Source organism: Callospermophilus lateralis, chromosome 11, assembly GCF_048772815.1.
Source record: "Callospermophilus lateralis isolate mCalLat2 chromosome 11, mCalLat2.hap1, whole genome shotgun sequence".
NCBI lineage: Eukaryota > Metazoa > Chordata > Mammalia > Rodentia > Sciuridae > Callospermophilus > Callospermophilus lateralis.
Genome location: NC_135315.1, coordinates 30,013,179 through 30,028,967, shown reverse-complemented (window position 1 = coordinate 30,028,967; position 15,789 = coordinate 30,013,179). Strand labels below are relative to the sequence as shown.

Below are 15,789 nucleotides of genomic sequence, written 5' to 3'. Positions count from 1 at the left end.
GTTCCCTATAGAAGTCAAGAATCTGGAGTTGAGCGTGGGTGAAAGAGAGCAATCATCTGGAGTACAGTGCTGCTTTATTTTTTATTTTTTATTTTTTTGCAGTATTATAAATGCTCTATAGCTTTATTGTGGTGGTAATTTTTTTTGATTACTCTTTTATTATTATTATTATTAGTTATTCAAAACATTACAAAGCTCTTGACATATCATATTTCATTCATTTGATTCAAGCAGATTATGAACTCCCATTTTTACCCCGTATACATATTGCAGATTCACATCGGTTATACATCCACTGTTTTACATATTGCCATAATAATGTCTGTTGTATTCTGCTGCCTTTCCTATCCCCCCCTCCTCTCCCCTCCCATCTTCTCTCTCTACCCCATCTACTGTAATTCATTTCTCTCTCTTGTTTTTTTACCCCTTTCCCCTCACTTCCTCTTATATGTGATTTTGTATAATAATGAGGGTCTCCAAATGAAAATACAGACACAACATATCGGAATCTATGGGACACAATGAATACAGTGCTGCTTTTTAAGCCTTGCTTCCTCACGGTTGTGTAGCATGTGATTTCCAGATGCAAGGGACCCCTCCACTTCCTGGGATTGTGTGCTCATCAGGAGTCCTCCCAATGATTGATGGAAATTTCTTCCTGTAGATCAGCCCCCAGGAAGAAAAGCTGTGGTCTTCGGAGTACAAGCCACTCCCAACCCTGGAACAATTGCATTGGTCACAGAAGCTTAATGCATTGCTATTCTGTATTTTTAACATCAGTCTCTTATGAGCTTGGTAAATGTGAATTGCCACCATGAAAAAAAAATTTCCTCTCGACAAAATTTGTTCTCTGAACCTGTTGGACTCAGAGCCTTGAATTCTGTGTTGAATGCCAACTTGATCTTGTTGGCACCCGATCAAGACCCCTGGTTGCTGATCCTTTTCCTTCACATCCTCTTTTCACTCTTCATGTCCAGGATTCTCTATCCTGGTTGCATATCAAAATTATGCATGAAGAATTTTATTCAATACAGACTCTCAGACTCAAGCCCCAAAGATTCTAACTCAGTCAATGTGGTTGACACCGAACCTGTAATCCTAAGAAGCCAAAGGATTCCAGTGAGGCTACTCCTAAACCTCTGGTGTATAAGAACTGTTCATATCTTCTTGAGTATAATCCCACAGGTTATTCCAGGAGCAGAGAATCAGGAAGTATTTTATTTGGGGGATAGTGGGGGAAGGTCTCCTGATGAATAAGAATTCCCTTCTACAGCACCCCTGACCTTTCAATTTGCCATGGAAGCTGGGTATCAAGGAGCTTGACCCAAAACTGCCAGTCCACTAAAGCTTATCAATGTTAGGAAAACAGCCAACCTCTGGAAGCATTGGCCTTTAACTCTAAGTATCAAGAGAATCCCATTAGTTGTTGGAGAAATGGCTACTGGTACACTGTTTGGGACCACCAAAATACAAATGAGACCAAAGTCAGATATATAATTTATGGCACTCAATGCAAAGTTTAAAAATTATCAATAGTTTCAAGATAGTAAGAGTAAAGTATTAAACCAAGTGAGTACTCTGAGCAAAGGGCCTTGGTCTCTTGCACAATTACACACCCAGGAAGCTGGCTGGCCCTATTTAGGAGTCTGGAGACAGAGCTACCACTAAGACAAGAGAAAGATTGTAAATCAATGAATATGTTCTAATCTGTATCCATCTTCCTTTTAATTTGCATGTCTTCCTGATCCACACAGCAGTCAAGGATCTTTTAAAAATGCAAATAGATGGCATCACTCCCCTACCTAAGCTATTTAGTGGCATCCCATTGCACAAGGCAGAAGTCTGAGGTTCTCAGTGGCCCACAAGCCCCTGTGCCACCTGACCCCCTGCCTTCCTCTCTCACCTTGCACTCCCCCATTCTCTCTGGATGCTCCAGTTCACACTGTCCTTGTTCCAGTTCCTCAGATTGCCCAGGCCTTTGCTGCTCAGAGTGTCCACAGAGGCTGTTCTCTGTAGCCAGAGAACTTTCCATACCTAACCTCACCTAGCTAAATTCCACTTATCCTTCAAGTCAAAGGTTAAGTGCTGCTTCTTCACAGGAGCTGCTGCTTCTTGGGGTCTGTCTGATTTCTCTTGTGACCCACTATTCCCAGCCTTCCTCGAGGGTGCCCTGTGCAGTTATTTAACATCTATCTGCCCTGGTGACTAAATGCATCTGTATCATATTTCTGTCACACCTTCCTTGCTTAGCACAGAGCCTGAAACACAGGAGAAGGACTAGAATTATTTTTTAATTGATGGGTGGGGGGAAAAAAAAATGAAGAGAGGGTAAAAATGCCAGCTACTGGTGTTTTCTTCTTGCTAAAGAAATATAACCACTCCCAAAGGCCACCGGCCTGATAGCCCCAATCACTCCATACTTGGCCTTGAAAACAATGCAGTTGGCCCAGGACAATCCAGGTTCTTAACTTTAATCTCCGTGTGCTTATTGACGGCACTCTGGCTCACCAGAAATTCCATGGGGGATTTTTGTGGTCACTCCTTGCGTACCAGGATTTCGTAGCATGAGAACCGTCTCTCCTTCTCTTTCTCTCTCTGTGTAGGGGAACTGGGGAGAGACGGTGTCTGTGATTTGGTGGCTCTGGGGTATTAACAGCAAGAGCTTAAGTTATTAAACAGAGCAGCTCTAATCCTCAAGGTTTCCTGGAGCAGTGGGGATTATTGTATTTTTTTTTTTTTTTTTTAACGGCAGAGTCCATGGAGCTATTCTAATGAACTACAGTTTGCTCCCTGCCAGGCCCAAACTGACCCCAAATGCCTTTCCACTAGGTCCAGGTCCCCACCGTGGGAGAGGTGATGGAGTTCTACTTGGAGATCGACCCCGTCACCTTGAACCTGATCATCTTAGTGGTGAGCTACGTCATCCTGCTCCTGGTGTTCCTCATCTCCTGTGTGCTCTATGACTGCCGGGGCAAGGACCCCAGTAAGGAGTATGCTCCCGAGGCCACCGTGGACGCCCAGCCCTCCATACGCCTGGTGATGAAGCCACAGAGCACTCCCGGGGCCCACTGGGCCAGGGGGCCGGGCCTGCAAATGAAAGATCCTGCCCCACTGGGGAGGAAAAGCACCATGGTGTGAGCTGGGCATGGGACACTGGGCAGAGACCCCTGGACCCTGGGGAGAGACCCCTGGACTTGCCAGAGAGGACCAACTCTTGCCTATGGTGGCTCCAGTTCTCTCAGCACGTGGGTCCTGCTTGGCTAAGGAAGCTGGACGTCTTGTCTTCCTTTCTGCTTTCTGGTCCCCCCCTCTTTGTGGATAACGCAACTGTTGAAGGTAAGATGCCCAAAGTGGTCTTCAGTCGAATTCTCCAAATGCAAAATCCCAGCAGGACGATTGCATGATGAAGGCAGTTCCTGTCATTCCTGAGAGGAGAGGTTGGCGTTGAGTAAGGGTTGAAAGGAGAGAGTGCAAGAGTGGTGTCTCTGTGTGTGTGTGTGTGTGTGTGTGTGTGTGAGAGAGAGAGAGAGAGACAGACAGACAGACAGACAGACAGAGGCAGAGAGATAGAGGGAGAGGGAGGGAGAGAGAGAAATGAGGAATGACGCTCACTCAAATCCTTCCTATACTTTCAAGGTGACCATGCTGGACTGACTTCAGGTTACTATTATTTCTGTACTTAGCAGTTCTTCACCTGGTGACAGTAAGTCAGTGTAGGGAACATGGTCACTGTAGAGCATACAATGAAGATGACAAAGCTTGGAGCCTGGGTTCAAACCTGCCTCCTCTACTTAGCAGCTGTGTCACCGTGGCTGTGTCAGGCCAGCTCTTCGAGCCTCAGCCTGGTGACAGGACCTCGGAGATGCCTGGGCTATGTAAATGAGAGAGAGCACTTGAGACCTTGCTTGTCACATGGCCGTAGCGATTATGACACTTGGGGACGTGATTCCCTGCCATGCTGCTCATCAAGTTGTTTGACCTGAGTCCTCCAATCTGTAATACAAAGTTTGTGAAGGCTCATTAAAAAGTCAAGGTTCTTCCAAGTGCAGTGGCACACAACTATAATCCCAGCGGCTTGGGAAGCCAAGGCAGGAGGATGGCGGGTTCAAAGCCAGCCTCAGCAACTTAGCAAGTCCCTATGCAACTTAGCACGACCCTGTCTCAGAAGGAAAAATAAAAAGGTCTGGGGATGTGACTCCGTGGTTAAGTGTCCCTGGGTTCAATCCCTGTTGCCAAAAAGAAGGTCAAAGTCCCTCAGCTTGGTGTCTCCACTCCCCAGAACACTGCTGAGCATCTTTCTCACACCCTTTGTTTATTGTTGTTGACGAATCAGTTTGTTACCCTGTTCATTTATTTACTTGCATAATTTTGCATTATTATCTCCAGAGGGTGTGTGTGTGTGTGTGTTGTGTGTGTGTGTGTGTGTGTGTTTATTAATCCTCCTCTCCCTGAGCTCAGGGAAACTTATGTGTTCCTTTGGTGATTTATTCAACCCTTCTTCCCATGAGGACCTGGGTAGAAATACAAAGAAACAAGCCCATCAGGCCCCGTGCCCTCTGGTCTTTGCTGCCTGACAGAAGGAAGAGGGGTCCCAGGTGACTTAGTCAATGGAGAAGGAGAAGGCACTGCAGGTCATCTGCTAGACGTCCACCCAGGGTCCAGGAGTCCACAGAGGTGCCACGTGTGCAGGAAGGGCTCAAGGAGCACTTGAATGATGTTGAATGTCCAGTTCCGTCTTAGACTTGGGCATCAAAGATAAGAGACTCTGATTGAAGGTGAGTGGCCCCCACAGCCCTCTGGAGAGCAGGGCCTGGCACAGCCTCCCTGCCAGTGGTCACACGGAGCCCGGTTTCCACTCTGAATGATTAAGTAGCTATAGAAAATGTGAAGATAACCCCTGTTCCTTTTTTTTTTTCCTGATTTTGACATTTGTTTTTAATTTTGTTCTGATTATATCAGAAAAGTATGCTTTCTCATAGGCACGTGATGTGAAAATGATATTGAAAATCCTGCTAGAGTTTGAATCTTGAAAGCTTCCCAAAAGCCTATGTGTTAAAGGCTTGGCCACCAGCCTGTGGCACCACTGGGAGGTGGTGGAGCCTTTACAAGGCAGGACCTGGTGGAGGGAAATTAGGTCACCGGGGGCATTCTGTTGATGGGCTGTTGGGTACCCACTCCCATCCTCTTTCTCTCTTTGCTTCCTGGCCAATGAATGAACAGGCCTCCTCTGCCATACGCTACCACTGACACACTGTCCTAATGCAATAGAACCAAGTTACCATGCGCTGAAACCGTGAGCCAAAATGTACCTTTTTTATTTATTAAGTTCATTTTCTCAGGTATTTTGTCACAGCAATTGACTAACACAACCTTTTTTTCTTTTATGGTCAAGTAGTCATCTCTGCTTTTATAATGAAAATATAAAAGGAAGGGGTAAGCACAGTAAATTCATAGTTTCTTCTAGGAATCTGCTATTTCTCTAGTGTGAGCTTCCCCTGGACTAATCTTCTTATTTCCCCTGTCATAGGAATGAATATACATATATATATATTCATCATTGGGGAAAAAATCAGTGAACCACAAGAAAACAATGATAATAATAATAATTAATGTATGTTATCGAGAGACAGAAATATATGTTCAACCCATCTAATATTAAAGTTAAGAATATGAAATAAATATTCAAAAAATTTAAATAAAAATATTTCCAACTATGTCTTCATTTTATATTAGAATCAATTAAAAAGGAAAAATTAACAGAAGTGGAGAATAGAAAAATAAATTACAAGAGAAAAAAACAAATAATGATAATAACAATCATAACCACTACAACAGATAAAGGGAACAAAAATAAAGACAGAAAGAAAAAAGGAAGAAAAGAAGGAAACAGAAAACACTGTAAGGTGAATTTGGAATAAATCAAGTCTCTGATTGATTTGATTTGGGGTTCATTGAATTCATGTTCTTTAAACAGAAACTATGTTCTTAACCCTTAAAATAATTTCTTCTGTAAATCATCTACTCTTGGAATCTTATAGAAGCTAGAGATATAAAAATTTAAGAATTTTACTGGCATCTTATTCATTTTCTGTTGCTATAACCAAGTACCACAGGCTGGATGATTTATAAAGAACAGAGGTTCATTTAATTCACAGTTCTGGATGCTGAGAAGTCCAAGAACATGGTGCTGGTATGTGCTGTGGGCTTTCTGGCTGCATCATGCCACAGCAGAGGGCATCACATGGTGAGACAGAGTGAGCGTACCAGCTTGAGTCTCTCTTCCTCCTCTTATAAATCCTCTGATGGTAGGATAGGGGCCCCACCCACGTGACCTCATCCAATCCTAAGTACCCCAGTGGCCCTACCTCTAAATACCATTAATATATAAATTTGGGGATGAAGTTTCCAACACATGAGCATCTGGGGAACACATTCAAACCATTGCAACCAGCGAGGAAGTGAGCCCAGAAGAAATCTTGATTTTCCCAGGGGTATCTGGCCTTAGAGCAGGGACTCATGCCCTGCCTTTTTCCTATCTCTGCCCCAAGGCTCTCTCTACAACATGATCTCCTTACCTCTCTGTATTTTAAACCTTCACGAATTATTTCTTATTTTTAATTAAAATTTTATTTCCTAATGGAACGATTAGTGGTGCGGCTGTGAGGTTCTAATGCGTTAGAAATATAGTATTAAAACCTGGTGGAATGGATTACCAGCTGGAGCCAGAAACCCCCTGGACCTTCGAATACTCTGCCTTACGGGATTAGGACTCCCTTAGTTCACTTTATTTTAACCCATTACTTTCTCATCACGAGCAATTTGTATTAAAGTGAATGCAGAATTGGGGCCTAAGGTGAATCACAACTGTGGGAAGAACACACGCAGAACACTTCCAAGATGAGGGAAATGAGGTGGGCGGGGAATGGAGATTCATCAAGAATTTTGCTAGGTACATTTTATTCACATTATCACTTAACTTTCACACTCCTCCCTGAGAGAAGCAGAGTGAAAACTAGTTTAAAGATAAGGATCTGAAAGCTCAGAGGTAAAGCTCATGCAAAGCTACACAGCTGGCCCACATGGTGGGGGGGCAGGATTTGAACTCAGCTCTGGAGGTGTGGCCTTCTGCCCTATCTTTTTTGGGGGAGGGATACCAGGGATTGAACTCAGGGGTACTTGATCACTTGAGCCACATCCCCAGCCCTAATTTGTATTTTATTTAGAGACAGGGTCTCACTGAGTTACTTAGCACCTTGCTTTTGCTGAGACTGGCTTTGAACTCATGATCCCCCTGCCTCAGCCTCCTGAGCCACTGGGATTATAGGCATGTGCCACCGTGCCCAGCTATTAAAGGAAAGTGTTCCCTCTTGTTTGTTCTGCCTACCTGATCTCTCTCTCTCTCTCTCTCTCTCTCTCTCTCTCTCTCTCTCTCTCTCTCTCTCTCCTCTTTTGCTAGAATTGCGATATAATCCCTTCAGGGTTATTCAATACATGTCTATTAAATAATCTTATGGACTTGCAGATTTTCTCCTCTGAAAAATATGGCTGTGGTTTTCCATTGGAGGGAAAAAAAAGTAATCTTTGAGATTTGGGCAGAATATTATTCCCTGGTATTCCGTAAGACACTGGGGTGGAGTGGACAAAGACTGGGCGGACAACCGGACAGGCCTGGCTCAAGTCCCCCCTGGGTCACTACTGGTCTTAAGCTTCATGTTCACTTAACTTCTTAACCTTTTCCTGTAATGAAAATGTGGATGTAATGGTAATGGCGATGAGGTTTGAAGTAACATTCATAAGTATCCGGCATACAGTAAGATTTCAACAGAATAAAAGCCACTACTATTATGCCAGCAAATAAGGTGATAATAAAGAGGGATGGCCTCACAGGAAGGCTCAGCCAATTCAGGTCATTTTGCAGGAGTGCTGAGGAGGGAGGGTTGAGAGGTTGGAGAGGGGCCACATGCAGTAGAAATTCAGAAAGAAGAGAAAGCATCTGTTTTGGATTGATCTCTGCAACTCTCCCCTATTTATAGTTGAAGTCCTTCCACCACGGCACCTCAAAGGTGCCCTTGCTTGGAAATAGGGTCATTGCCATTATATGGGTGAAAATAAGGTCATGCAGGTGTCGGGAAGGGCCCTCATCCTAAATGATTGGTATTCTTATAAAAAGGAATTTGAGCAGAGACATGCGCACAGAGCCAAGACCACGGGAAGTCTGAAAGTGATGTGACTGCCATCCCAAGAACCAGAAGGTAGAAAAGGGGCCAGGAACGATCCTTTCCTTGTACTTTTGAAGGGAGCAATCCCTGCTGAGAACTTGATCTTGGGTTTCAGCCTCCAGAAGTGTGAGACAGTAAACTTCTCTTGTTTAAGTCACTCCGTTTGAGGCACTTGGTTAGGACGGCCCTAACGAACTAGTTCAGTGCCTGAAGGGAATATTTAGGACACAGGATGGGATGCTTAGCACCTCAAGCCTCTTCAAGGTCAGTTGCTCGATGGAAAGAGACAGAGTCGGGGGACTCGGGACCAGGAACAAGTCACAGAGTAAAACTATGGGCTTCCTGTGCAAAACTATTTGATGGAAGCAGAAAAAGCCCAGAGCTAGCTCCAAATGATCCAAGTCTCTCCAGATTACCCCATGACTTCTGGAAAAGTCCTCATGCAAGTATTAGGTACCTCCCTGAATCCTCCTGAAAATGTGTAGGGGCGGAAACCATTATTCTTCTTTCAGAGACAGGGGAGTTCCAGCTTCTCTCGCATACATTTTGGGATGGAATTCTTAGAGTCCAGAGACCCTGACTCACTTCTGACTCTGCTCCATGACTCCATAGCTGCCCGGAATCCATGCAGAGTCACAGAGTGATTCAACAAGATGGACATAGATCTGACACACTCTTGCCATTTGTCACTCCCTGGCTTTATTTTTGTGTTTTGAAAAATGACACAGTCCTCTAGATGAAGGCCCAAACTCCCTGGGATCGAGAGGCCACCCGGTATTTCTCAGGAGTATTGAGAACAGCTTCTTTCTCATGACTTCCCCTTTCCTGAGAACACTGGTGGTTGAGATATAGAAAGTACAAGAGCATTTATAGCTACCTGTGTTGTAACACTTGATTTCAACTTTAACCTTCTCACGCTGTCAGTTCCAGACAAGGGCTTTGTGACGCGAAGAGTAAGAAAGATCTTAGCTGTTCCATAATCTCCCAAGAGAGTGGAAAGTTGTCTGCACATTATTTTTTTTTTTTTTTAACTCTAGGCTTCTCTGCCCCCGCCCGTTATTTAATCAAACCCCAACCATAGGCTGGGATGGGCTGGTTGTGTTTGGCATATCCCAGCCTGGTGGCCTCAACTACAATTGAGAGTTGATAAGCCTACAATATAAAGCTCAAGATACCTGCAGGATGGAGACTTTGTTTGGAAGCCCAAAATGCTGCAGGGAGAGAGAAAAGGTGCTGTTTGAAAAGAGGCCCTTATAATCGCACAAGAGCAGCTCAGTGGAAACGTGGTAGTGGAATTTGGAATCTGGAACACCGGCCAAATAGGATAAAGGCCTTTCTATCATGGCAATTTATCAGCAAAAGACTGTCACTGCAGGAGGAAGAAAAGCTGATATTGACAATCGAATTTGGGAGAAAAACTCACATGCAGCAATCATGATACACATGCTCAGGAGGAAAATCAGAAGACCCAGAGAAGGAAATAACTGACGACTTAAATGACAAGATTTGACAGATCTCACCATCAAGAAGGTCTCCCTCTATGTAGCCTAGTTCTTTTCTGCTCTGGAACTTTACATTCATTTTCTCTCATTTACACCTTTTCTGGTTTCATTAAAACAAAAAACAAACAAACAAAAAAACACTGTTTAGACAGTGATTTATCTAAACGTGTCTGGTAAAAGAATCCAGATTCAGATTAGATCAGAAGGTGTGATAAGATGTGGTTGGAAAGGTGGCTGAAAGCATACAGTCATAGCATACTGGTGAATCACTGTCTACTGTGCCACGTGTTACAAATCATTTGTTTTACCAATAAGAATTACCTAAGCTAGGGACTGGGATTGTGGCTCGGTGATAGAGCGCTTGCCTAGCATGTGTGAGGCACTTGGGTTAGATTCTCAGCACTGCATATAAATAAATGAATACAATAAAGGCCCATTAACAACTAAAAAAAAATATTTAAAAAAAAAAAAAGAATTACCTAAGCTAATGAACGATGGACCTGTTTGTATACAGAAGGTGAGTTGAGGGTTATTCCCACCACAATGTCATTTTCAGTCCTGTGTACTCCAATTATGTCACTTGTGGAGCGCAGTTACAGCTGGAGGCACAGTTAATGTGGAAGGAACTGTATACACCTACAGACCATTCTTCACTATCTGACGAATACTTACAAAGCACCTACTTCCTGCACACCCAATGTCAGGGTCAGGGGATGCATCACTGCCCCCAACAGATGTAAGCTCTGTCTTTATGAAATGTCCCAAGAGACAGCAAAAAACGTACTAAGCACTTTGCATACGTCGTCTGAATGATCGCTACAACCTGGAGAGGTAATGACAGTTTCCCGATTTTATACGTTTTAGGCAATTGAGGCTCCAAAGCCCAAAGAAACTCTTTAAACCAGTGGCTCCAAATGGCTTTGAGCATCAGTCAAGAAAATTTTAATACTCACCCTGTGAGTGTCTATTTAAATAAATATATATATTGTGCCTTTTGTGCATCATACAGACACACATACACATTCTTTTAAATCATAGGCATGTTATATAAATCTTTTTGTATGTCTAACTTTGGAGATCTGCCCTCTATCCCTCCACCATATCAGCTCTGATTAGGTCTGTGACTAATGGGAATAATCTACCTCCAGTCTTCTCCCACCTAACCAACCCCAGGTTTTATTCTGGAACCCTGTCTAAGAACTTGACCTAAGAGATAGGTTCAAGTAAAAAATGATAATTTTCACGCGGGGACTAAATATTTGTGTTGTCAAGGATGGTTTGCAGAATTCCTGGATGACTATTTTACATGCAAAGGTAAGTTCTCCCTTTAGTTGATAAATCCGATTCATTTCCTTTGTGTTCTCTGTCCTGGCTGGATCTTAAGTACTTCAAGCAAAAGACTGTCTCGTACATCTGTTTCAACTCCCTGCAGTACCTAGTAAAGAACGAAACACATCAGGAATTCTCCATCCTCCGGGGATGACTTTGTTTCTCATTGGAAAAAAAAAAAAAAAAGAAAGAAAGATCTTTTACATCCAATGGAGAGCAAAAATTGCATCCCTGTAGAAACAAACTGCTGCCAGACACAGGGAGGAGGCTGAGATGCTTCAAGTGGGTACAGAGGGCTGGGGATGCAGCAGACAGGCTTACAATCAAGGAGGCCCATGAGAAGCAACCAAGGGTTCCATCTCAAACCCAGTCATTCTCCCTAGGGACACCAGTCCCCACTTGCTCATCTGCATATGCTAGAATTAATGACTCACCTTCCAAGGTCCTTTCAGCTCTGACATGTTTGACCCAGCATCTTTTCTTTTTCCCTGATCTTTTCTGTCTCTTCCCATTTTGGACTTCTAGAATTAAATATCTATGATGGGAGGATTTGTCTGAAAAACAGTAGCTGGGGCATTATGATCAGAGGGCGGTAGCAGGAAGCCTCATGGAGGGTTGAGTCCTTTCCTTCTCCGGGTGCATGCACAGACCCCATTTGCTAATGTGCTTTCCATCTGACATTTCAAGTAACTGTCCCCACGTTGGTGCTTCTTCAAGTCAAGCTCTGTTCTGCAGTCTTTGGGAGGAACATAAACCATGACAAATGGTCTCAGTTCAGGCATACGGTGGTGTGTTGATTTCCTAGTTGTTGGGGTGTATGGACACGCTTATTGTTCCCAAATGTAAAAATAATGAAATCACCACCATACGTGGAATGACGACGGCGATGGGAAACAGATTTGATGTATTGGCATTTTGGAGACGACGATCTTTACTTTTTAGTAGAATATTGCCTGTAATTTCTATCCTCAGTGAATTTCAATTGCATTCCTCCTAAAATTGTTTTTTTTTTTTTTTTTTTAAAAAGATGGCTAGGAATTCAAGTTTGCCTTATTGTTCTGGGTACATGAGTTAGAAATTATGCTTAGCTATGAAAATTAAAAAAAAAAAAAAAGCAGAATGCAGTGGTGAGTTTGTTCTCTCTCCTGCAGCCCAAGATTGGGAACAAAGTGGTTCAGCCAGAAACAGAGCCTCCAAGGTGCCCCCAATATCCCAGGTACCTTTAATTCTGCTCCACCAGCTTTTCTTCATCCCTGAGGTAGTCTTCTCACTAAAAGTTGCTCCAAATCTTCAGTCTAAATTCCAGGCAAGGAGAGGAGTAGGAGGAAAAGCAAAGAGACACATGCTAGTTGAGTTAGCTGCAAGGCTCAGCCACACTTCTATTTATATTTCATGGGCTAGAACTTAATTAACGTCTACAACTATCTATAAGGAAGACTGAAAGAGGTGGATTTTTTGTTGGGGACATCAACATTTCAAAAGAAACCAGGGTTCCATTGGAAAGAAAAAGGGAGAGAATGAGTTTGGAATGAGCAATTGCCCTAGTAGGATTGTTTCCCACGCCCTCCCCACCCCCTCCCCACCGCCCACCGCAGCCACCACCTTCTAACACTTGTTGAGATAATCTTGAAAAATATGGAGAAGGAAAGGATGATGTTAACTACTTGGAAGCCATCTCTAGTAGCATACAATGTCATGGTTTGCTCATTTTTTCAATTAATATTTGAAGATGTTTTCGGATTGCATTTTTTATCATAAAACGAATGCCTATTCATTTGGAAAACTTTGAGGGAAAAAAAAATACAGCAAAGTAGAGAGAAGAAAATAGAATTCACCCATAATCCCATTACCCAGATTGTACTACACTATTTTGTTGCATTTTCTGACATTCTTTATATATATATATATATATTGTGCATATTTATAATCACAGTGTATGTACCAGTTGGCACCTCTTGTTTTCACTTTCTGCATCGAATGAGTGAATTTACATATGACCCTACCCAGCGTATCTCTGGCTCCTCATGACAGTATTCCAATCATGGTTAAATCTGTTTGGAATGTGCTTGAAGTAGGAGGGCATGAATAGCATAGACTGATTTTTCTCCTGCACCATTTCTGGGAGACCATACGGCAGGGCTGGCTCACTTCTCACTTTCACTCCGAGACCATATCATATGCTCTCCTTGATGTATTTTTCCATCTCAAAAAATGTCAAGTGTACGAACCAAGAGTTAAAATTATTCTTGAGGGAACATGAGCTACTATGCTCATTCCCACCATATGCCTCACATGGTGGATTTTGTTCTGGCTTATAAATTCATTGGATGTCATGACTTTTTAAGAAAGAGTCCTCATGCATGCTCCAGCAGTCCAAACCCCTAATGAAACAGCAAAGAGAAAAACCGCCCTGCTTAAGGTCATACTGGCAAGGTCAGTGCCACACCCAGGCCGCTGAGATCTTTTCTACTGATTTCCCCCTCTACTTCATGTGCTTTTGATGATGTAACTATCAGGGAAACTTTAAAGATGTTATGTCTCCTATGAAAATATAATTCATAAGATTTCCCAGGATTCCCACCCCCTACGGTAGCCAGTTACTAATGGCATTAACTAATTCCTGACATTAACTAAATAGAGATTCATAACTTGCTCAGGGTAGCTTAATCAGATTATCATTTCTATTTAGCACAGTTGATCTTTCAGAGAAAATATACATTCTGTAGAAAACTTTTTTTTTTCTCCATTCCATATTTACTTGCTACAAGTTCAGACCTTTGCTAAATGCCAGGGGGTTGTGCTATAGCTTTACAAAATTTACAGCCTGGTTAGAAGATGAGAAAGACACATGAACCAATGTGGTGTGTTCACATATTGGAATGCCAGGCACCTGTGAAAAGCAAGGAGGTGAATCTGCACAGACTGCTATGGAAACTGCTATGGAAAGACGACCGTGATATACCCTTAGGAGAAAATGGAGGTTTCATAAGAGTTTGATGATGTCTGTAATATCTCTTCTGAGTTTTAATAAAAGTACATTCCCACACTTGGATGTTTTTTTTTATGTGCATAGAAAACATCTAGAGAAGCACATACAAAGCTTTGAACAGGGACAATTGTCAACAATGGAATTTGAAAATGATAGAAATAACTTTTTTTTTTTTACTTTTTCATTTACATTCTGTTTTTTAAGTATGATCATGAATTGCACTTTCTCTGTTCTACATTTTGAATAATCATAGTATCCGCCAGAGTTGTTGTGACAGCTAAATCAGTTGCTGCAAATGAAATGCTTAGACCCTTGCCAGGAACATGCTCAGTGCTCAGTGTATATTAACCAGGACGATGCCCACGATGATGGCGATGATGACAATGATGATGACGATGGTGGCAAAGATGGAGGACAATGTGTTTTTCCACCCTACTGCTGGGCATATACACTCACACAAGTTATTTATAGGGCAATTGACATGCATCAAAAGCCTTTAAAAATTGAAAATATTTGGCCCAGCAGTTTCCCCTCTGGAAAAAAAAAATCGAATGCACATATAAGAAATACATAAAAAATAAAGAAAGAATGAAACATTGGTGACAAGCTAAATGTTCAAAATGAGAATGGTTTAAAATTTTGGTGTATCTTTACACTGAAATAGTATTCATTCGTTGTAGCAATGAATTGATGGACATTTTAATTCATATACCATTCAGGGAAGTAAAGATGACTGCTGAATAGTATATATGATCCCATAATAGTAAAAATATATATGTAAACTACATACACATGTTTCTGTATGTCTGGAAGCACAAGCCACAAAATTGCATGAACAATATGGAACCCTGGGCAACTGTGATATTTTTTTCTTTAGAGTCAGGCATAATTTCCAATTTTTCTATGATGAATTTCCATTGCTGGGCAAGTGTTTAAAGGAAGGCAAAGGGCCTTTGGGGAGCATTTCTTAATACAGTCTCCATGCCAACCCACTAGTTACGACACCTCTGTCTGGAGCTATCGGGGTGCAAGTAATTCCAGCCACCAGGGAGAAGTGGGCAAGTTCTTTTGGTCTCCAGTGCAGACTCAGCGGACATGGGGCTAGTGTCCTGGCCTGACTCTGGAGACTGACTTTTGGATGTTGGTGAAGAGCCAAGGTGGACTCTACTGGACCATGTCATTGTAATCAGCCAACCCCCAAATGTTCAATTTCTGAGTCAAGATAAGAGTTGAGGGGAAATAAGCATAGCTACTGACCTCACCTCCCTGGTAACTTTATCTCAGAGCAGCGAAAGCCTTGTTTGAATCTGTCCAGAATCCAGATGACCTTTAAGATCCTCGCAGCCACTTGCCTCAGAAGCGCCAAAGGCTTCCAGCACTACTTAGCAGCAAGGGGTGTCAGCCCTGCTTCTCCTGATTTCTCAAGGAAGCAGAACTGGAAACTTGACTTAGCTGCTTGCTGTTTTCCGTGATAACTGTCTAAGCCCTCCTGCATGATACCACCTGCGGGAAGAGGGAAAAGCCCCAGGGAGCTAAACTGGATGGAGCGAGGCACCCACAAGGACTGACCCAGGCCTCATTTCTTGCGATTCCCCACCCACCTGAAATACCCCTCAATTCTGGTATTTCGTATTTGGGGTTTCTTTCATTGACTTTACCACCGCCCCCCCCCCCTTTTTTTTTGCCTCTTAAATTTTTGCAGAGAACTTCAGGGCTCAGCTGAGATCCTCTTTCTCAGTGCTATCTCTCC

General features: G+C 42.8%; 1 protein-coding gene and 1 long non-coding RNA gene across 2 annotated transcripts; one reads left to right on the top strand and one right to left on the bottom strand.

Moving 5' to 3' along the window:
• Window positions 1-553: 553 nt before the first annotated feature.
• Window positions 554-15,513, bottom strand: LOC143410942 (uncharacterized). The gene is made up of 3 exons (XR_013092737.2): window positions 15,297-15,513; window positions 12,271-12,345; window positions 554-718 (listed from the first exon to the last, which is right to left on the bottom strand). It is a non-coding gene; the product is annotated as an uncharacterized LOC143410942 (long non-coding RNA).
• Smim36 (small integral membrane protein 36) lies at window positions 2,857-3,138 on the top strand. The gene has a single exon (XM_076870235.1). The coding sequence runs from the start codon at window positions 2,857-2,859 to the stop codon at window positions 3,136-3,138; it is 282 nt and encodes a 93-aa protein (XP_076726350.1).
• Window positions 15,514-15,789: the final 276 nt, after the last annotated feature.